Source organism: Prionailurus viverrinus, chromosome A3, assembly GCF_022837055.1.
Source record: "Prionailurus viverrinus isolate Anna chromosome A3, UM_Priviv_1.0, whole genome shotgun sequence".
NCBI classification, from domain to species: Eukaryota; Metazoa; Chordata; class Mammalia; order Carnivora; family Felidae; genus Prionailurus; species Prionailurus viverrinus.
This window is the reverse complement of record NC_062563.1, coordinates 62,900,119-62,920,830: the sequence shown is the minus strand read 5'-3', so window position 1 is coordinate 62,920,830 and position 20,712 is coordinate 62,900,119. Positions and strand designations below refer to the sequence as shown.

The following is a 20,712-nucleotide window of genomic DNA, read 5'->3' as shown; positions in this document are numbered from 1 at the left end:
CACTTCTGTAGGAAGCTGAAGCTAGAGACAGCTCCAGTGAGGCATAGGAGGCACTGTTGGCTGTACACCAACCAGACCTGGCAAGTCCTAGGGAGGTGAAGCAGAAGGCCTGACCCTGCCCTTCAGGAGGAAACACAAGGCTGGCCATCCTGTGGCCCCATCCCTTTCCATCAGGCTAGTTTGCCCAGGATAGAAGGTCACTGTGCCAAATCACTGCCCTTCCTATGTAGTAGAGGTTAGGGCAAAATTCTGACATGCGACCTGTTTGCCAAGTTTGGCCCTCTCTTGTCCCTGAGGGACAGTAGCTGTATGTATATCATTCCCTGAAGGGTCCCTGGACTTGATGGAGACACATGAGGCCTCATGGAGAAAGGCCAATCCATAGCCTGGGCTGGGAGATCCATATGCAGTTTACTATCTACAGTAAGATGGCAAGTTTCCATGACTGCCCTGCTGGCCACTGCCAACTCCTGTTCTTTCTCCCCTTGGGCCTCAGCCAGCCTGGGTCTTTTCTGGGCTCTGCATTGCTCTTCCTCTCCTTCCTTCTAATCTAGGCTGAGTCCCAGTAAAATATATAAAGGGGAAAGAGAAATAACAAGTCAGAAAGTAAATCACAGATCATTGATTCAATTGCATGGAACTTTAAAATTTGTAATTCCTTAAAAAGATTGTAGACAAAAGTAAAAAAAAAAAAACCAACAAACTGGGTAAGATTAGACTTCATTCTGTGTTCTGTAACAAGTCCATAGCAATTGAGAAACACTAAGTCTACACAAGATGGAAAGGACAAAGCAGTGGAGGGGACAGTTCCCAGAAAAGGAAACAGAAGGAGCCACAGCCTTCCCAGCACTTGTCTTCAGGCTGGCAGCTCCCTGTGTGTCTTCCTTCTGTCTGCAATAGATGCCTCTCATCAGAACACTTTGTTTTTTAAGAAAAGAGTCTCTGTTGGAAAAGGGGGAGCCCAGGCCCCAACATGAGGTTCCCCTGTGTTCCCCTGTAGGTCCGAGTGAAGGTGTATGAAGCCCGACAGCTCATGGGCAACAACATCAAGCCAGTGGTCAAGGTGGTCATTGGAGGCTACCAGCACAAAACACGGATCAAGATGGGAAACAATGCTTTCTTCAATGAGGTGGGCCACACATGACCTTCAGAGCTGAACAGGGCACTTGGGCCAAGTGGGCCAGCCAGAGGCTGGGCATTTCAGGCATCAGGCAAGCTTGCATCTTCCACAAACACTGACTGAGCATTGGCCAAGCACTGCTTGGCACTGGAAATACAAATGAAATAATTTGAAGCCTCACACTGGAAGAGTCAGTAGACTGTGGAGGGAACCAGCATGTGAACACATAAACAATGAGAATGAGATAAGATTGGGGTTAACAGAGATCTGATCTGGGGGTGCTGTTAATGCAGCACGAAATGCAGGCCCAGACCATGTATGTCTTGTCACTGCTGAAGCCCTAAGCTGTAGTATTGTGTCTGATACACAGTTGGAAGTCCATGACTACTCACTGAATTAATCAGTGAATAGACCAATAAATAAAAGATTAAAGCACAGTGGGAGCAGGGAGGAATGGGTGGACTGAGGAAGGGCTCCCGAAACCTTCAAGGAAGAATCTACCAGTGAAAGAGGGACATCATAGAGAATTAAAAGTGAGGAAAAAACAACTGTGTCTTCAGAAGCCTAGAAATGAGAAGCAGCAGGACTTGGCAGAACTGTAGATATGAGTGTGGCTGGAGGGGAGTGGCTGGAGGGAGGCCTGCAAAGTGCACTGGGACCCTGTCATGGATGACACTTGGGAGTCACGGAAAGAATCAGGAGAGTGACCGGGCTGGGTTTGCACTTGGGAAAGAGGTTTCTGGCTGCAGCAGGGGCTGGGGAGCAGTGGACTGATGGGGAAATCTAGAAGGAGGCAGAGGCTTGGGTCTCCATCCCAGGGCAGCTAGCTGGGCCTTAAGCCGCTCATGACAGATCCTCCTGGGATTCCCTACCCCTGCCCTTTACCTAGGCAAAACACCCCCTGCAGGAGCCTGGCAGGCCTCTGCTTCTGGAGGAAGAGTATGAAATGGGCAAGGGCTGGGGCAAGAAGCTTGTTATTCTGAGCCTCCAGGCTTACTGAGTCCTTGGGTGAAGTGGTAGAAGAAATGTCATCCAACCCCTATCCCCATTCTCTCTACATCAGATCTTCTTCCAGAATTTTCATGAAGTGCCTGCAAAGTTCTTTGATGAGACCATCTTAATCCAGGTGAGGAGCCAAACAATATGGGTCCATTTTCTTGTCCCACCTCAATCCTCGGAAGGACTTCAGCTCCCCGCCCCCACCCTTGGAGCCAGTCACTTCAGATGGTCCTTCTGACCCCAAGACACAACCTCCACCACCTTCGTCACTCCCTGGCAGCCCAGACTTCCCACAATCACTTAACAAATGTTATAGAATACCACTAGACCCTGAGCTGGGCCCCGAGGTGAATAGCCCCTTCCCATGTGCCAGGATTCTCATGTCACCAAAGGACCCCTCAAATGTTCCCTCAACATGGGACATTCCATTCCCTATCAGAAGGAACTCGGTAACAGTGGTGAATGTGTGGTTACCAAATGCCTCCTATGTGCCCAGCACAGGGCTAAGGGGAGCAAGGAGGTCTCTCCCTTGAAGAGTGTACATGTTCTTGGGAACACCGGAACATGGGAAATGATCAAGACAGCGTGCAATGGAGAAAGTCGAGTGCAACAGTTTTCTCTGGGCTGATCTTTGGGTTGACCAAGTGGATTGGACCCTCTGATCAATTTCCTCATCAGTAAAATGGAACTAAAATTCTGAACCTTACAGGGTACCTCTGAGAATTAGATGAGAAGAACTATGTGGAAGTGTGGGCCATTAGGAAACATTATATAAATTCTAGAGGGCCATTAGGAAGCATTAAATACATTCCAAATGTGCCCTTACAATCCCTTCCATGGGGATGGGGGAAATGAGGGATGTGAATAACAAATCTTTCTGGGAACCCCTCTGCAGGTGATGAATTCCACACTAATGAGATTCAACGCAGAGATCGGGAGATTCCAAGTGAGCTCTGGATGAAGGAGGAGGTTTGGTGAAACAATTAACAGAGACTCACCATGGGTTCCATGCCTGAGTCTAGGGGCAAAAACTTGGATTTTCCTGTAGAAATATCCAGATTTGAATCTACCCAAGTTATTCAGAATCTCTTTCTCATATATACAATGGGAATAATGACATACTCAACCCACAGAGTTGTTGTAAGGATAAAAGTGTGTACCATTTATGAAAGAGCTGGGTGCCATGTTGAATACAATGGACACATTTCAAACCTCTGCCTCCAGGAAATGGAAGCAGAAGGTCCAAAAATGCCAACCTAAGAAACACAGAGAAAATTGCTGTCTATGAGAACAGAAAGAAAGGTTTGCTTTGGAAAGACACAGGCTGGGAGATAAGGAAAGCTGACACTTATGAAGGGCTAAATAAGATTCTTCAAATCCAGGAAGATCAGGAAAAGGTAGGGTTGCCAGATTAAATACAGGATGTCCCATTACATTTGAATCTTAAACAACAGGTACTTTTTAAATACAAGTATGTCCTAAATAATTGCATGGCTCCTGACGAATACTCCGGGGGACATACATATACTAAAAATGTAGTCATTGTTTATCTGCAGTTCTAACTTAAGTGGGCATCTATTTTTATTTGCTAAATCTGGCAACCCCTGGGAAAGTCTTCCGTGTTGAGAAAGGTATATTTAGGACAAATCAAAGTAAGGTTTCTTTCTCACTACTTGTAATAAGCACATGAAGAGTCATGACCTGTCCCTCAAAGAAGCAACATGGGCTTCGAAATGAGAGATTCTGGAGAGGTTATATGGCAGGTGGTAAAAAATGTTGTGCTTTCGGCAAAGACCATCGCACAATTTCCAGACAAGGACTAATGATAATGAACTGTTAAATAATTTATAGACATGAGGGAAAACTGAGCCTTTTTTTTTAATAATTTTTTTAATTTTTTTGGGGGGGGGTGGAGCCTGGGTGGCTCAGTGGGTTAAGCATCCAACTTCAGCTCAGGTCACGATCTCACAGTTTGTGAGTTTGAGCCCCATGTTGGGCTGTGTGCTGACAGCTCAGAGCCTGGAGCCTGCTCTGGATTCTGTGTTTCCCTCTTTCTCTGCCCCTCCCCTGATCATGCTCTGTCTCTCTCTCTGTCTCTCTCTCTCTCTCTGTCTCTCAAAAATAAACATTAAATTTTTTTAAATACATAAATGTTTATTTATTATTGAAAGAGTGCAAGCCTGGGAGGGGCAGAGAGAAGGGGACAGAGGATCTGAAGTGGGCTCTATGCTGAAAGCAGCCAGCCCAAGCCCTATGCAAGCCTGATGCAGAGCTTGGGCTCACAAACCGTGAGATCATGACGTGAGCTGACGTCAGACACTCGACTAACTGAGCCACCCAGGCGCCCCGATGAGTCTTTTTCCTTAAATTACTTCTTTGAAAAATTTCAAACATACACAAAAGCAGAGAGAATAGTATCATGAGTTCCCACATCCCAATCACTCAACTTCACTAATTCATTGCCAGTGATGTATTGTCTACCCCTGGCCTACCTCCCCACCCACTGGATTATTTTGAATCAAATCTAAGACATCATATTTTTAAACATTTCAGTTAATATTTCTATACATAAATATCTTATTAAGCATAAACAAATGTAATTACCACATTTTAAAACCTTTATAATTCCTGGATAGCATTAAATACTAATCAGTGTTCAAATTCCCCTAATTATCTTATGAATTCCTTTTATGTTTTGTTCAAGTCAGGATCCAAACCAGGTGCGTACTCTGCAGTTGGTTAAAATGTATTTTTAGGTGTCTGTAATTCTGTTGGTCCCGCTCCCTTTTTCTCCTTGTAATTTGTTAAAGAAAGTGGATAGTTTGTCCTGTAGAGTTTTCCTCTAGTCTGGATTTTGCTGACCGCATCTCTGAAGGATCATTTCACATACCTCTCTGCCCAGGTGTTTGCTGTCTAGAGGCTCGCTAGATTTGGGTCCATTATCTGGCAAAATGACTTCAGCAGAAGGCACAGAATGTATGTTGGTCTCTCTTTTTATGTCGTTAACAGCCATTGATGATCACTGCCTGGATCTATTGCTTCATTAGGGGTGCCTGCGTTTTTCTTTGTTTTCTTCCAGCTTTATTGAGGTATAATTGACATACAATGAATTGCACATATTTTAAAATGTATCATTTGAAATGATCATCACAATCAAAATAATGAACATATCTATCACATCTATCACCCCCAAAAGTTTCCTTGTGCTCCTTTGTAATTCTTCCTTCTCACCCCCATCCCACCCACTCCCATCCCCAGGCAGCCACTGGTCTGCATTCTAGAACTATAACTTGGTGTGCATTTCCTCAAATTTTATATAAATAGGATAATACAGCATGTATTCTTTTTTGTTTGGCTTCTTTCACTGGCATATTTATTTTGAGATTCATACATTTTGTTGCATGTGTTAATAATCATTCCTCTTTATTGCTGAGTAGTATTCCACTGTGATTCTAACTTATACTTCCCCAATGACTCGTGATGTTGAGTACCTTTTCATGTGCTTATTTGTCACCTATATATTTTCTTTGTTGAAGTGTCCAGATCTTTTGCTCATTTTCATTGGGTCACTTTCTTACTGCTGAGTTTTGAGGCTTTCTTATATATTTGGGATACAAGTCCTTTTATCAGATATATGACTTGGAAATATTTTCTCCCAGTATATGATCTGTCTTTCCATTTTCTTAAGTGTCTTTCAAAGAGCAGAAGTTTTACATTTCAGTGGAGTCCACCTCATCAAATTTTTCTTTTATGGATTGTGCTTTTCTTGTTGTAGCTAAAAAAATCTTTGCCTACCTAACCCAAAGGGGTAACTGAGTTTTTTTTTTTTAATGTTTATTTTTTTTTTGAGAGAGAGACAGAGACAGAGTGAGTTGGGGGAGGGACAAGGAGAGAGGGAGACACTGAATCTGAAGCAGGCTCCAGGCTCTGAGCTGTCAGCACAGAGCCCAACGTGGGGCTCAAATTTTTGAACCGGGAGATCATGACCTGAGCCGAAGTCAGATGCTCAACCGACTGAGCTACTCAGACACTCCAAAAGGGTAACTGGGTTTTAAAGCAGGCCTAACATGAAGAATTTGGGGACTACTCTATGGAACCTTCAGATGTGGGATACAAGGGTGACCTGAATATTTCGCGGTGCCTTGCCACCCGCCACCTTCAATCCTGTACCACAACCCTCAGGCCTTGGTCAGAAACCCTCTCCCAGGGGAAAGGGAAAGCCCATAGTCTCTTTGCCAGCTCCTCCCTTAACCATCCTCTTCCCCAGGATGGGAGACACCTTTCTCAATCCAGAAACAGGGAAGAGTCAATGCTGTGTTGGCCAGGCAGTGCTATGTGGTGGTTAAGGATCCTTTCAATCCAGATCTCCTCGTGTAATTACTAGTTGTAAGACGTTAGGCCCTTTTCTCACACTAAGTACCCTCCTCTGCAGAGTGGAGGTAATAATGGACCAACTTCTAGGTTGTTGTAAAGAGTAGTTAGGGCAAGGCAAGTTCTCAAGCACTAGTGGCTAATACTGTCAGTACAGTACTATTGTTCGTTGGTGTTGAAAATCTTGAGTAACTAATCCTTACTCTACTCTTGTCTTTCCAGACAGATATTGGTTTTATCTACCGTTCTGCAGGTAGGTAACAGTTGTTGCAAATACGTGTGCCTTCTGAGAAAAAGCAGATCAGTTGTCCAAACATCTCAAAATTCCTGTATGTTCAACACATGGGGGAGAGTATTAGAGGGTATGAATTATTTTCTGTATTTGATAATATTTATAATCATAAGATCTTTCTCTGTAAAACTTCAAAGCATCCCTTTGGATCAAATGCTAACCTTTTATTACAACCTGGAATTGAATTTCTATTTTTTGAGGCCAGTGTTGGGGGACTGATGTTTGAGTAGAGGTTTCCACTGTAACCATCACACACAACCTGGCTACAACATACATACCAGGTTGAGGTTTGGACTTAGGGTTGGGGAAAATGCTTGCCTCTCTCAGACCAGGATACTAACAACTGTAGGTTCCCAGGATGGGAGAGAGGGGTCTCTGTTTCCTAAAGGCAATGGCTGGTAGCCTGGGAGTATACTAGCTTTGCCCAGTGGTAGAAGTGACTCCCATTTTCCTCTGCTACTGTATGGGAACCAGAATTTAGGAGACACACTTCCACACCCCTCTCCTGGTTTCAGGGAAGAAGGATGGAGACTGAAGGCCAGTCTCCCATGGGCCCTCTGCCCCTCCAGGTCACACACTCCTGAGGAAATGGTTAGGCCTCTGCCAGCCAAATGAACCCAGCAATGGTGTGAGAGGCTACCTGAAAGTCACCATTTGTGTCCTCAGTGTGGGAGACCAGGCTCCGGTGAGGCTTCCCTAGACACCCCAATAACATTTCCTACTGTAGCTGCTTCTGTAGGGCACCCCTGGGCCCTCAGTGTGGCCATTGATCTTCACCTGCTTTAATTCGTACACTGTGTCACTCGAGGATTGTCCATCCCTCCCCTATACCAAGTGGAATGTTGGGGAAGCCAAATCTGATGGCCATGGTCATGGCCATCCTATGACTCTGACCCTATCAGGTCTGGTCTCTACAGGTAGATCAAAAGCTGCCCTATGGGACTGATGACACCAGCACTCAGATCTTCAAGTCGACGGTGGTCCCGGTCAACTTGGCCTACTTACATTTCTTCATCTACTGCGCAGAGGACCTTCATCTCAGTTAGAGTCAGGGTGGCGGGGAGGGAGTGACCCTGGAGGTTCCCTACACAGTGGCGACCTGGATTCTCCTGGGGCTTCCCTGTTCCATTTTGATGCTAACCTAAGATTTAGGTGGAGAGGAACAGGTGAGACTGAAATCCACCAAAATTTGTTTTATGAAGGCCCTACAGATACCCTTTAAAATCGGCCATATGCCCCTGATTGTCTTCGATGCCCAGAGGCAGACTCACAGTTCCCTATGCTAGCACCCATCCCTGCTGCCCATTATGTGGCATGACACATACCAGCACATAGAGATATAGTGGAAATGGGAGAGGTCTGCCTAGGGGGCACCATGCCAATTGATGGCATAGGGTTTCAAGTGGTTCTATCACCTCTCCATTTCCTCCCCTTAAAAAAAATACTTCTGTCTCATAAATCTTGTAACTCTTGTTCACAGAGAAACAGCACTTAGTGAGTCCTGTGTTGGAGGTGGAACTAATTGGGGAAAAGGTAAGTGTAGAAAGGGTCTGAGGTTTAGAGAAATTGTCACCTAGATGGTGTATGGGGAAAGATGGAGTTGGTGGGCAGGAGCCCAGGATTAGTATCTAAGTTCCTCCATCAATGGGCTGTGACTGATCACTGGACCAGGAACTCTTTGAAGGTGGAGGCCATGGATTAGTCACCCTGTATCCCAGAGCTGTGCTCAGTGCCCTGCATGGAGAAAATGCCCAGTGAAAGCCAAATATACACAAAGGGCACAAATGAGTGAATGAGTGAATGAAACAACATGACCACAGACAACACTGAAACTGTCACTGTCTTCTTTGGGCCTCGGTTTCTTCATCTATAAATGGAAGGTTCTAGGCCAGAGAGTTGCTGACATTCCATGATCCTCTGCAAATAGAGAGTAGCATTTTCCAAAGTGTGCTAATGGATGTTATGTGCAAAAAAAGGATCCTATGTTCAAATCTGGGGAATGCTGGGTTAAGGTTAAAGAGGTTTGTCTCTTTAAATTCATAAACCATAGAATTCATAAACCCTGGTTTCTACCATATTCTACCTATTAAAAGTGTCATTAAATCCAGCCCATACATAAAAGGAGGGAAATCAGTGTCTACCTTTCAAAGGAAGATATACCAAAGGATTTGTGGACATATTTTAAAACTACCACACTGAGTGGGGTTTGGGTGCTCTGGTCTAGGGAGATGCTCTTGGGTGATAGGTGGCACACAATTTTCAAAAACTTTAGTATCTCTGTGGTTTTATCTTAGTGTGTATTTTTTTTAATGTTTATTGTTGAGCGAGAGAGAGAGCGCATGCACATGCAAGGGGGTGGGGGGGTGGCAAAGAGAGATGGGGACAGAGGATCTGAAGCAGGCTCCAGGCTCCAGACTCCACACTGACAGCAGAGAGCCCAATGTGGGGATCCAACTCCCCAGCTACGAGATCGTGACTTGAGCCGAAGTCAGACACTTAGCCAAGTAAGCTACCCAGGCGCCCTGATTTCTTAGTGCGTATTAAAAAGTTCAATCAGTCCAACCAACTTTTGATTTCACCAACATGATTGCTTAGAATAGAGCCAGGTTTAAAAATGAAGTCAAGTAGGGGTGCCTGGTGGCTCCGTCAGTTAAGCATCTGACTCTTGATCTCAGCTCAGGTCTTGATCTCCAGGTCATGAGTTCGGGCACCCTATTTGGCCCTGTGTTGGGTGTGAAGCCTACTTAAAAAAAATGAAGTCAAGTGATGCTTTGGAAAAGGGTATTACATTGTGTACTGCCACTGTCGACATGGTTTTTGTTTACTTTTCTATTGGGATCTTAGAGTTTATCTAACAAAATCTATGTGTATGCATTCATATAAGAAATTTAGTAATGCTATGACTATTTAAAAGCAAAGTCAATTGAGGGGCACCTGGGTGGCTCACTTGGTTAAGCATCCAACTTCGGCTCAGGTCATGATCTTGCATTTCATGAGTTCAAGCCCCGCATCGGGCTCTGTGCTGACAGGTCAGAGCCTGGAGCCTGCTTCGGATTCTGTGTCTCCCCCCTCTCTGCCCCTCCCCCTGCTTGTGCTCTCTCTCTGTTGCTCAAAAAATGAATACATGTTAAAAAATTTTTTTTAAATAAAAACAAAGTCAATTGAAAGATGATTGAAGGGCAAATATTAGGGAATCTGGAGATGGGAAGATATACAAAGGACTGAAGTTGTAGCTGAGAAGTTGTCAAAGTGTCTTTAGACCATTCCCGTGATCAGCCCTGTGCTGGAGAAAGCATCCATCTGTGGGCTGGGCTGGAAGGGCTGGAAGCTGAGGCCAGTGGAGGAAGGAGGGCACAGGCTGGCACTGACACTGCTGTGGAATGTTTCTAGCTCAAGACAAATGTGCTGACCCAAACCGAGAACCCAATATGGAACCAGATCCTGACCTTCCAGATTCAGGTAGATATCGCTGTTCCATCTTGACCACTCTCCTCCTCATGGCCCACAAACGAAAGAAAGTTTGGGTGTTTGCGTAGGGGTGTGGATAGAAGGTAGGAGCCAAGAAGCATGGGGTGGATGGGGGGCAGGATCTGCCTGATGGGGAACATGAAGAAGGACATGTTACAGAAAATTTATTTTATTTGTCCAGTGTTAAGAAATGAATGGGCCGGGGCGCCTGGGTGGCGCAGTCGGTTGAGCGTCCGACTTCAGCCAGGTCACGATCTCGCGGTCCAGGAGTTCGAGCCCCGCGTCGGGCTCTGGGCTGATGGCTCAGAGCCTGGAGCCTATTTCCGATTCTGTGTCTCCCTCTCTCTCTGCCCCTCTCCCGTTCATGCTCTGTCTCTCTCTGTCCCAAAAATAAATAAACAAAAAAAAAAAAAACAAAAAAAAATGAATGGGCCATACAACTGAACTTTCCAGAAAACTTAAAATGCCCTTTCACATACATTACAAAACAAAAGCAAAAAATCATTTAAAATCAATTTAAAGACTTATTCTAAATTGCATTGTACATTTTCTTATCATCTAGGCAAAGTGCCCTGAAGATAATTATAGCTCTTTGTTAATGGCCTAGAGGTATTGTGGGAACATAGTTAGTATATGGGCTACATGTAGTATGGGCTATTTGTGCCTACACTAAATGGCTCCAAGATGCTCTTTGTGGGATTCTGTAGTCTGATTTTTATAGTTTTTCAGTCCTTCTTAGGCACCTATCAGTGGTGTAGATGCCAGTTCTCTTAAAGCCTAGGAGAGCCTTGTTTGCCTTTGACTTCATGCCAGGCTTCTAAGAGCTGCATGTAGAATAAGAATACGCAATTCTGAAAGATAACTTGAGCACTGTCAAAAGGATGAGTGCATAGAACTTTGTGTGGCTTCTATTTGGCTACCCAGAGAGTATTTTGCTTTCCTTATACCTTACATTTGTGTGACACAAAATCACTAATGAGCTCCCCTCTACTTTCCTGGCACCCTCTTCCTTGCTTCTCCTAGAAGCTTCCCTAGTCTGCCTCCTGTAAGGCATCATCTTTAACCATTCTTCATAATCTCTACCTTCCTGGGTGATTTTATAGACTCTTAAAGTAGGAAGAGATTTTATTTATTTTGAGAGAGAGAGAGAGTGCGCATGTGCACACACACACACACACACACACACACACACACGTGAGCAGGGGAGGGGCAGAGAGTGAGGGAGAGAGAGAATCCCAAGTAGGCTCTGTTCTGTCAGCATAGAGCTGGAGGCAGGGCTTGATCCTTGAACTGTGAGATCATGACCTGAGTCAAAACCGAGTCGAATACTCAACCAACTGAGCCACCTCCTACTGGTGCCCCAGTAGGAAGAGATTTTAAAGGGAACCTAGTCTATCCCCCACCTTTGATCCCTCCCACCTGTCTCTGGCTGTGATGAGGCTCGTGGCCAGATGCTCAGAGTCTTGAAAGTCTTCCCTCGTGTCCGGCTGCCTTTAGGCTCAGAAACCAGTGGCACAGGCCAGGCCTTCCTTCATCCCTGAAAGAGACCTTCCAACGTTTAAAGATGTCCATACACTCCCTGGCCCCTCACACGTTTCCCACGAAACACAGTCTCCTAGGCTGGAGCCATTTGGATGCAGGCCTGATTGTCACTAGCCCTGTAGAAATGCAGCAGGCAGGTGTGAGCCTCACTCTGAATGGCAGGATGGCCACAGATATGGTAGCATCTGAGGCCAGTTGGTCAGGGCCCCAGAAAGGCAGGCTGCAGGAGAAACTCCGCTAAAAATGGGTGTTAGCCAGTTCACAGTCCAAGTGCCCCAGGACAGAAGGGCAGTCAAGATAAGGAACTGGGAAAGGGGAAGAGAATTCTCAACAGGGTGGATGAAAAGATGGTTCAGCCATGAGTTTGAATTTGGAGGATTTGTAATTTTGGAAGACCTGGATGTCTTACAGTGCCCATCTCTCAACTTCCAGTGGGCCTTTCCTCATTTCTTCCTAGATACTTGCTCAACTGGAAAGCCCTTTCCCTACTTCCCCCCTTGCCCCCAGCTTCCCTGGCAAGGAGAGAATGGACACCCCCAGGAGCTGCTATGAGGGGAAAGGGCCCGACTGAGAGGACCTGAGTCCCACTCCGATCTCAAGCCCAGCAGCTGTTTTCCATATGGGTTGGGTTTTTTGTTTTTGTAATTGAGGGGACCCTATGGCAGAGGAGGTAAGACCCAGAAGCTTGGGTTCCCATCTGACTGCACTTCTTACTGGGTGACCATGAGCAAGTCCTTCTGCTTCTCTGGGCCTCATTTCCCATCTGTAATTAGGAACAATCACAGTCCTCACTGGGTTATGGCAGAGTCATTAGGACCTCTAAAGCTGCTTCAGCCCCTGCATATAACTTGAGAACTTCAGGAACTCAGTTGCTCTGTGCCTCAATTTTCCTGTCTGGAAATGGGAATAATAGCACCTGGCTTATGGGATTGTTGGGAGGAGTCACTCAGGTGATCCATGTGGATCATTTAGCACAGGCCACAGGACAACAGAAACCCACCCCACAACAACAGCTACTACTATTTACTCTCTGAGGAGATAGATGTCTTGCTGTTTAAAAGCTAACTGCTAATGGTGAAGAATGCATTTTAGGCCACAACCTCCATGCAAGACAGACTGAGCCCTGTATTGGGCTGTGCTGACAGCACGCAACCTGCTTGGAATTCTCTCTCTCTTTCTCTCTCTGCCCTTCCCCTGCTCATGCTCTCTCATGTGCTCTCTCTTTCTCAAAATAAAAAAGTAAACTTAAAAAAAAAGAATAATAATACCAAAGCAACCATGGGACACACTCCTAGGCCTCTCCCAGGTCCTTTCAAGAGGCCCATGCAAGTGGGGAGTCCACAGCCACAGGCTTATATGTCCCCATGGTAAATTCATTTTGGCTGTGGTGACATGGCTTACTGATGATTGAGCCAGGCCTTGGACCCAGACCCAGAACTTCCCAGCTGCACTCAGTCTCCTTGAGGACCAGACCACTCGAACATGCACCCACTGCTGTTCTTGCTTTCCTCTTGCAGCTGCCCTGTCTCTCCAGCTACATCAAGTTCAGAGTCTTGGACTGGTGAGCCGCTGGGTAGAGGCTGAAAAACAAGTACGGGAGGAGAAAATCTGAGCTGGGCCAGCAGCTCAACCTGCAGACTATGTTTCTCTCCAGCCCCAAGAACAGGTGCCAGGATGAGATAGGGACTGTCAGTCTGTTCCTCAACCAAATCTCATCCACCGGAGCAGAAATAGAAGGCAAGCGATCCCCCAGGCCCCTACCTCCTGCCCTTCTCCCACCTGGCCCTGTCGCCCTCACCCTTTCTTCTTGCAGGAATGTATTCTGGCTTCCTACCCTGTTTTGGCCCCAGCTTCCTGACTCTTCATGGGGGTAAAAAGGCCCCTTTCAGGATCCAGGAAGAAGACATTGTAAGCCTCTCATGACAGCTCTAGGGAACAGTGGAGGTAAAAACCAACCATTTGAAAGGTGCTGGGGCCTGGGACGTGACTGGGGAGGGCCCGGCCCTGGTTTCTGTCCATTATGCTATTAGAGGACATGTAATCTATGTGTAAATGACTATGTGTATATGGGACGTGTGTTGTGTCACAAGAAAGGAACAGATGGAGAGCTCTGGGCATTCACTGAGGAAGGGTCATTGAGATGAAATGACAGGTAAGATTTCCAGCAGGTGGAAAGGACATAGAAGACTAAAATGGCATAAGTAAATGTGGAAAGTACTGGGCTATTAAAGATTGGTGATAAATGCCAGGAGGCCAAGTCCAACTGGCTTAAAGGAAGGGAACAGGGCTGGGAAGAATTCTTGAGTGAGGATGAGCTGCAGGCACCAGGACCTCAATGCCATTAAGAGGCTAGCTCATTCATTCCATCTCTTGTCTCAGCTGCTCGTCAACCTGTGACCTTCATCCTTTCCTACTTCAGTCAAGCCTCCCTGCTGGCCAGTGGCCATCCAAGACTCTGATAGGGAAGGCCAGGGGAGCATTCTAATTAGCTGCCTTAGGTCATGTGTACTCTCCTTGGACCAATCACTGTTGCTAAGAAGGCAGGGCATGCCCTGATTTGCCAGGCTGGAAGCACAAACCCAGTAGTTATCACAGCCTCCTCCAAGCTGGAAGCATTTGCTGGGAATCAGTACTTTGATTTGATCAGCAGGTAAAATGCACGAAGAGGAGGAGTGGGCCTCAGTACAGAAGAGGGGTCGGGGCCCAGAGGTTTCTTGGCACAGCCATGTCTGGGGTGTCTGGAATTCTGCCCCTAGATTGTGGTCATCCCTAGGCAGGAAGTTACTAGGCAATAGTGTCTTTGCTGCAAAGGTGTCAGGAGAAATTTGCTCTTTTTTTCACATCCCTTTTGTCATTGTTTCCCTTCCTGTTGCCCTAGAATATTCCCAATGCTGTTAAGGATGGCTTAGCTTATCGAGGCCGGATCTTCCTGGAGTTATTCACCAACCTCAGTCCTCATCAAGACGTTAAGAAGGATCTCTCCTCTGAAGTAACCAATATAGAGGTAACTACAGGAAAAGGTAACTCAGGAGTAAAGAGTCCCTCTGCCCACCCCAAATCTACTGCGGGTCCTGTTCCTGGCACTGCAGAGGCCCTGGCCACAAGCTGAATGACCTGTTGGGTACATGAGGATGTTTGGTCAACCCATCTGACTCTTTATCAAGCCCCTATGGGGACTTCATGCTGCGTCAGGCACCCAGTAAATACAAGATGAGGTTTTGGTTTAAGAAATGTGTAATCTAGTTAAGGAGAAATTATGTTCTAAGGAGTTTTTATTTCTTCCTGAAGGCTGGGGAAGACCACTGATGCAGGAAGGGGCAGAAGGAGCAGTGTTAAGAATAACCACCCACTTATTCAAAAAAAATGGGAATACGGTCACAGGGAAGGAGAGCCTGAGAGGAGGGAGCAAGTTCCAGAGACCTTTTGGACACAGAATGATCCGAGCCACAGACTAACAAGAAATAAGAAATGAGGCCAACTGCCCTAAGCTGATGCCCATTTTCTGCCTCAGGTGGCAAGGTGGTCAGAGGTGGCATGCACCAACATGGACTCCCTGAAGGAGAAGCAGGCCTGGGGGGTGGACGATGTAATCCCATCTTTGACCTGTGCTTGTTAGACATCCATGAAGACCAGTCCCCGAGGCTGCTAGACAGATGGTGTGTCGTCAGCACACCGGGATCTGAACACAGGGTTGTGGAGGAACTGCCTGGGAGGAGTGGGCTGGTGAAAGAGTGCCACAGCCTAAGGCAGGTTGAGGAAGAGGAGGGGCTTGCAGAAGAGACTTAGGAGGAGTCTGCAAAGGAGAGCACTGAGGCAGCCCCCTGAAGAGAGAGTTGCCAGACTGCATGCGTGTGAGGGAGAAGCTGCATGCAGACTGTGCATATAGGCAAGTGCATTGAAACTTGGCCGGAAAATAGAAGGAGACAAGATCAGGTGGTAGCTAAATAGAGGCTCAGAAGTGAGGAGGGTTATTTTTTATGACAGGGGAGACCAGCTAGTGAACAGACTGAGTGAGTGCAAGAAGAGGGCAGGGGTTGGCCACAGAAATAAGAGCAGCTGACATGGTAGATGGAGGACCTCGAGCATATGTGGGAGGAGGCGGTTAGAGAAGGGCTCAGAGCAGATGTGTGTGTGTATGTCACCTTCATCACACCCCTGCCCACACTCATTCCATCAGGGGAGGGCGTTTAGGCAAAATGGGAAGGGATGAGGTGGCCCAAGTTAGAGCCTAGTCTGGCCCTCTCTGCCTCAGAGGGAGAAGCCTCCTTTTCAGGAAGGAAAGGAACCACAGCTGACTGGGAGGAGGGGGCCAGGTGATAGAGGTCCTGGGAGGAACTGCCCTTGAGCGGGAGTCAAAGCAGGATTTGAAGGGGGCGGGGTTTCAAAGATGGTCACCAGTTCACCCTGAAGAGAAGCAAAGATGACTTTGAAAGAAACAGGGCACCTCATCTTTGCCTCCCTGTGTATCTGTGTAGCCTTGGCTTATGTACTGGGGATGTGGGGGTTCTTGTTTTAGAAGCACCACAACCGCCAAAAGTATGGGCTGTGCGTCATCTTCCTTTCCTGTACCATGATGCCCAACTTTAAGGACCTGATCCAATTCGAGGTCAGCATTGGCCACTATGGGAACAAGACAGACCTGAGTTACAAGCCTCTCGTCTCAACCACACAGTACAGCCCAGTGATATATGATGGTAATAGTCAGATCCAACCAAAGAATAGAGAGCATCCACTGCATGCCAGGCTTGTGCTTGGCCCTTTTAAGGGTATTAGCTCATGGAACATTCATAGGTATTGTTAACCCACATGTCACACATGAGGAAAATGAGCTTCGGGGAGGTGAAGTCACCTGCCAAACATTGCACAGCTAGCAGACAGTGAGTGAGCCCATGACAGGAGTTGAAAGTAGGTGTTCGTGTCAAGTCCTTCTCTACAGTAAGTTCCACACTACAACTTTGCCAACCCCATATTCTTCCCTACTACTCTGAACCACCCCTGATCCATCCATGCAACTATCTTCTGCTACTTGTCTTCCCACCTTCTATCCATCCATTAATCCACTCATCCACCCTTTCATCCATTATCTCCCACCCACCCACTGTCCCAAACAGCCAGCCTCCCTTCCATCCATTCATCCATTCATCCATTCATCCAATATATACTTATTAAACACCTATACCAGACACAATAGAGTAGCAGTTCTCAAAGTGCAGTCCCTGGGCCAGGCATCAGCATCACCTTGGAACTTTTAGAAATGCAGATTCTTGGCCCCATCTCAGTTCTACAGAATCAGAAAATCTGGGGATGATGCCCTGCGATCTGTGTTTTGACAAGCCCTTCACGTGATTCAGATGCATGCTAGAGTTTGAGAGCCACTGTTCTAGAGGAATACTGCCTCCCCTTCCACTTCAACAGCTTTGCAGTCTCGTTGCCCATTGAGAGCCTTTCTGTGCTTAAAAAAACTTCCCTGGTTTTTTAAGAACAGCTTATTGAAATAGAATTCACACACCATACAATTCATCCACGTATAGTATGCAATTCGGTTGTTCTTAGTGTATTCACGGAATTGGGCAACCATCTCGTTGATTCTAGAACATTTTCATCGTTCCAGAAAGAAACCCTGTACCCACTAGCAGTCACTCACTATTTCTCCCCTATGTCCCCAAACTCAGGCAACCACTAATCTACTTTCTGTCTCTATGAGTTTCCTATTCTGGACATTTTACCATACACATGGATTCACAATATGTAGTCCTTGGAGTCTGGCTTCTTTCACTTAGCATAATGTTCTACTTATTTTTAAATTATGATGTATACAAAAGTATAGTAAATGTATGTATACAATTTAAAGAAAAATAAAATGAGTACCCCTGAACTCACTACCCAGCTTAAAAGATAGAAAATTGCCAGCACTTAGAAGTTCCCTGTATGCTCTTCCCACATCCATTTACCCACAAAATAACCACAATCCTGACCCTCATGATAATCACTTCCTTACTCTACTTTTCAATTTTTACCACCTATGTAGGCAACTCTAAACAGCATACTATTTTTGCATTTTGTTCGAGTGGAATTTTGCAGTCTACATTCATCTATTTTCCATCTTTTGCTCCATATTAATTTTTTTCATGTTGGTGTGTGTAGCTGAAGTTCATTTTCACTTCTGTATATGTTCTACTGTATGATTATAACACTAATTATGTGGTGTATGTAGACATTTGGGATGTGTCTTCTTTTCCTACTATAATAATTTTGTTATAAACATTCTTGTACATGTCTCCTGGTCTCAAGTGCAAGACTTCCTCTAAATTATATACCCTGGAGTGAAAGAGAGATTCAAAGCAAAAGTAATTATACCAAATTACACTCTCATCAGCATGATATGAGAATTCCTATTACTCCGCTTTCTCACCAGTGCTTGATGTTGCCCAGCCTTTTCATTTTTGCCAATCTGATGGATGTAAAATGGTATCTTATAAAATCTTGATTTGCATTTTCCTAATTATTAATGGAGGATGAGTGCCTTTTCATGTGTTTACAAACATTTGTTTTTCTCATCTGTAAAAAGCCTATAATACGTCTTATCCATTATTCTATTAGGCTTGTCTTTTTCTTATTGACTTTACATTATATTTTCTGGGAACGATCCTTTGTCAATGGGTGTATTGGAAGTATCTTCCCTAAGTTTGGGGCTTTTCATTCTCTTAATGATGATTTTTTATTTGTTTAATTGAGATATTATTTGCAAACTATAAAATGCACATATTTTAAGTATACAATTTGATGCATTTTGACAAATACATATACCTATGTAACCACCATGGCCAGAAAGTTCCATCACTCCAGAAAGCTGCCATATGCCCCTTTTCAGTCAATCTCCCCAACCCCTGGGGGCAGTCACTGCTGTGCTATCACTATATAGTTGTTTTGCTTTTCCTACAACTTCATATATGTGAAATCATATATACAGTTCTCTTTCTATGGCTTCTTTGGCTCAGCATAGTATTATAAGTATTCATCCTACATCTATTCACATAGACAAGTGTTTTGTTCCTTTTTATTTCTGATAGGTACTCCATAATGACCGTTTATTTCCCCATCCCCCTGTTTGTGGACATTTAGATTGATTCAACTTTTGGAGTATTATGAATAAAGCCACTATGAACAGTCCTATACAAGTCTCTCTATGAACATGTGCTTGCATTTCTCTTGGCTACATACCTACAAATGGAATTTGGGGTGTTTTTTAAAAAAATTTTTTTTACATTTATTTTATTTTTGAGAGACAGAAAGAGACAGCATGAGCAGGGGAGGGGCAGAGAGAAAGAGGGAGACACAGAATCCAAAGCAAGCTCCAGGCTGCAACCTGTCAGCACAGAGCCCGATATGGGGCTCGAACCCACGAACCGTGAGATCATGATCTGAGCCGCCCAGGTACCCCTGGAATTTGGGTTTTAAAGAGAATAACAATCTTCCAAACTGTTTGTATTATTTTACATACCCACAGCAGTGTTTGAGAGTTTTACTTGCCCCCCATCCTTGCCAACTTTTGATACTGATGACCTTTTACATTTGAGTCATTCTAGAGGGTATGATGTACATAATGGTAATTTTAATTTCCATTTCTCCAATCAGTAGCAATAGTGAGTGTCTTTTCATGCTCACCTATATTTCTGTAGTGAAGGCACTGTTCAAATCTTTTGCCAGTCTTTCACTGGGTTGTTTGGCTTTTTACATTGCATTCCAATAATTATTTTGTATTTTGGATACAAGTCCTTCGTCAGGTCTGTTTTGCCAATACTTTCCACTCTGTGGCTTGACTTTTCAATTTCCAAGCAGTGTCTTTTGAAGATAAAAAGTTTCTAATTTTGGTGAAGCAAATAAATTCTAATTTTGAGGGGCACCTGGCTGGCTCAGTCAGAAGAGCATGCAATCCTTGATCTCAGGTTCATGAGTTCAAGGCCCAGGTTGGGTGTAGAGATCATAAATAAATAAATAAATAAATAAATAAAGTGAGATTATCTTTTCTTTTAAGTAATATACTATTTGGTCCAAGAAATACTGTCTACCTCAAGATCATGAGTATTCTGTGTTTTATAATTTTAGCTTCTTTATTTAGGTTTATGATCTAACCTGACTTGATTTTTGTATATGGTGTGAGGTCAGGTTCTTATTTCTATAAAGATAACCAATTCAGTAACATTTGCTGGGAAAAAAAACTATTAATTCCCACTTACAATTACTCTGACACCTTTGTTGAAAATTGATTAACCATATGTTGTGGGTCTCTTTCTAGAATCATTGTTCTGTTCCATTGATCTGTCTTTATGCTGATACCACACTGTTTTGATTACTATAGCTCTAAAGCAAGTCTTGAAATCAGTTTGTGTAAGTCTCCCAACTTTGTTATTCTTTTACAAAATAATGCAATTTCTGGCTATTCTGGTTCCTTTCCATTTTCATGTAAACTTTAGCATCAGCTTGACAATTTCTACAAAAAGCCTGCTGGAATTTTCCTATCTTCTTTTGTTCTAATCAAGTGTTTTTTATTTGTTTAGTTTTGGGTTTTTTTTTAGTATTATGCTCTATCTCCTCTCTGGCTTATCTCCTCTCTGGCTTATCTCTGGATTATTTGTAGCAGTTGGTCAAGAGATTGCAATATTGATCTTTAATCTATCATCGTCTACCTTGAGTTAATAACTACTTCACATATTTTATATAGTCACATATAACTGTTATATATAAAATAAAATGCAATCATAATAGTATAATTGTATTTTCACCTTTGTTATTCATTCTAGAGTTGGTTTGCTAATATTTTGTTTAGGATTCTTGCATCTATATGAATAAGATTGATCTTTCTTGTAATTTTCTTTCTTGTAGTGTCCTTTGTTCGGTTTTTATATCAAAGTTATGCTAG

At 44.5% G+C, this 20,712-nt stretch overlaps 2 protein-coding genes across 3 annotated transcripts in view; one reads left to right on the top strand and one right to left on the bottom strand.

The window, feature by feature from the left end:
- Window positions 1-20,712, bottom strand: part of LMAN2L (lectin, mannose binding 2 like) — a 92,993-nt gene that overhangs the window by 2,761 nt on the left and 69,520 nt on the right. Inside the window, exon 9 of one of the 2 annotated variants that reach the window (XM_047851836.1) lies at window positions 11,575-13,372. The exons of the other annotated variant lie outside the window; for it this stretch is intronic. Within the exon in view, the coding sequence (XP_047707792.1) occupies window positions 13,338-13,372 (35 nt within the window). The 3' untranslated portion in view covers window positions 11,575-13,337. Of the gene's footprint in view, window positions 1-11,574; window positions 13,373-20,712 lie in introns of those variants that run through there. 2 annotated transcript variants of the gene reach the window in all.
- Window positions 1-20,712, top strand: part of FER1L5 (fer-1 like family member 5) — a 60,097-nt gene that overhangs the window by 13,313 nt on the left and 26,072 nt on the right. The window contains exons 8-20 of the mRNA XM_047851821.1: window positions 1,001-1,129; window positions 2,184-2,246; window positions 3,015-3,065; window positions 6,713-6,743; window positions 7,352-7,467; window positions 7,700-7,823; window positions 8,263-8,315; window positions 10,173-10,241; window positions 13,310-13,353; window positions 13,447-13,529; window positions 13,606-13,700; window positions 14,671-14,796; window positions 16,309-16,486. Of these exons, the coding sequence (XP_047707777.1) occupies window positions 1,001-1,129; window positions 2,184-2,246; window positions 3,015-3,065; window positions 6,713-6,743; window positions 7,352-7,467; window positions 7,700-7,823; window positions 8,263-8,315; window positions 10,173-10,241; window positions 13,310-13,353; window positions 13,447-13,529; window positions 13,606-13,700; window positions 14,671-14,796; window positions 16,309-16,486 (1,162 nt within the window). The remainder of the gene's footprint in view (window positions 1-1,000; window positions 1,130-2,183; window positions 2,247-3,014; window positions 3,066-6,712; window positions 6,744-7,351; window positions 7,468-7,699; window positions 7,824-8,262; window positions 8,316-10,172; window positions 10,242-13,309; window positions 13,354-13,446; window positions 13,530-13,605; window positions 13,701-14,670; window positions 14,797-16,308; window positions 16,487-20,712) is intronic.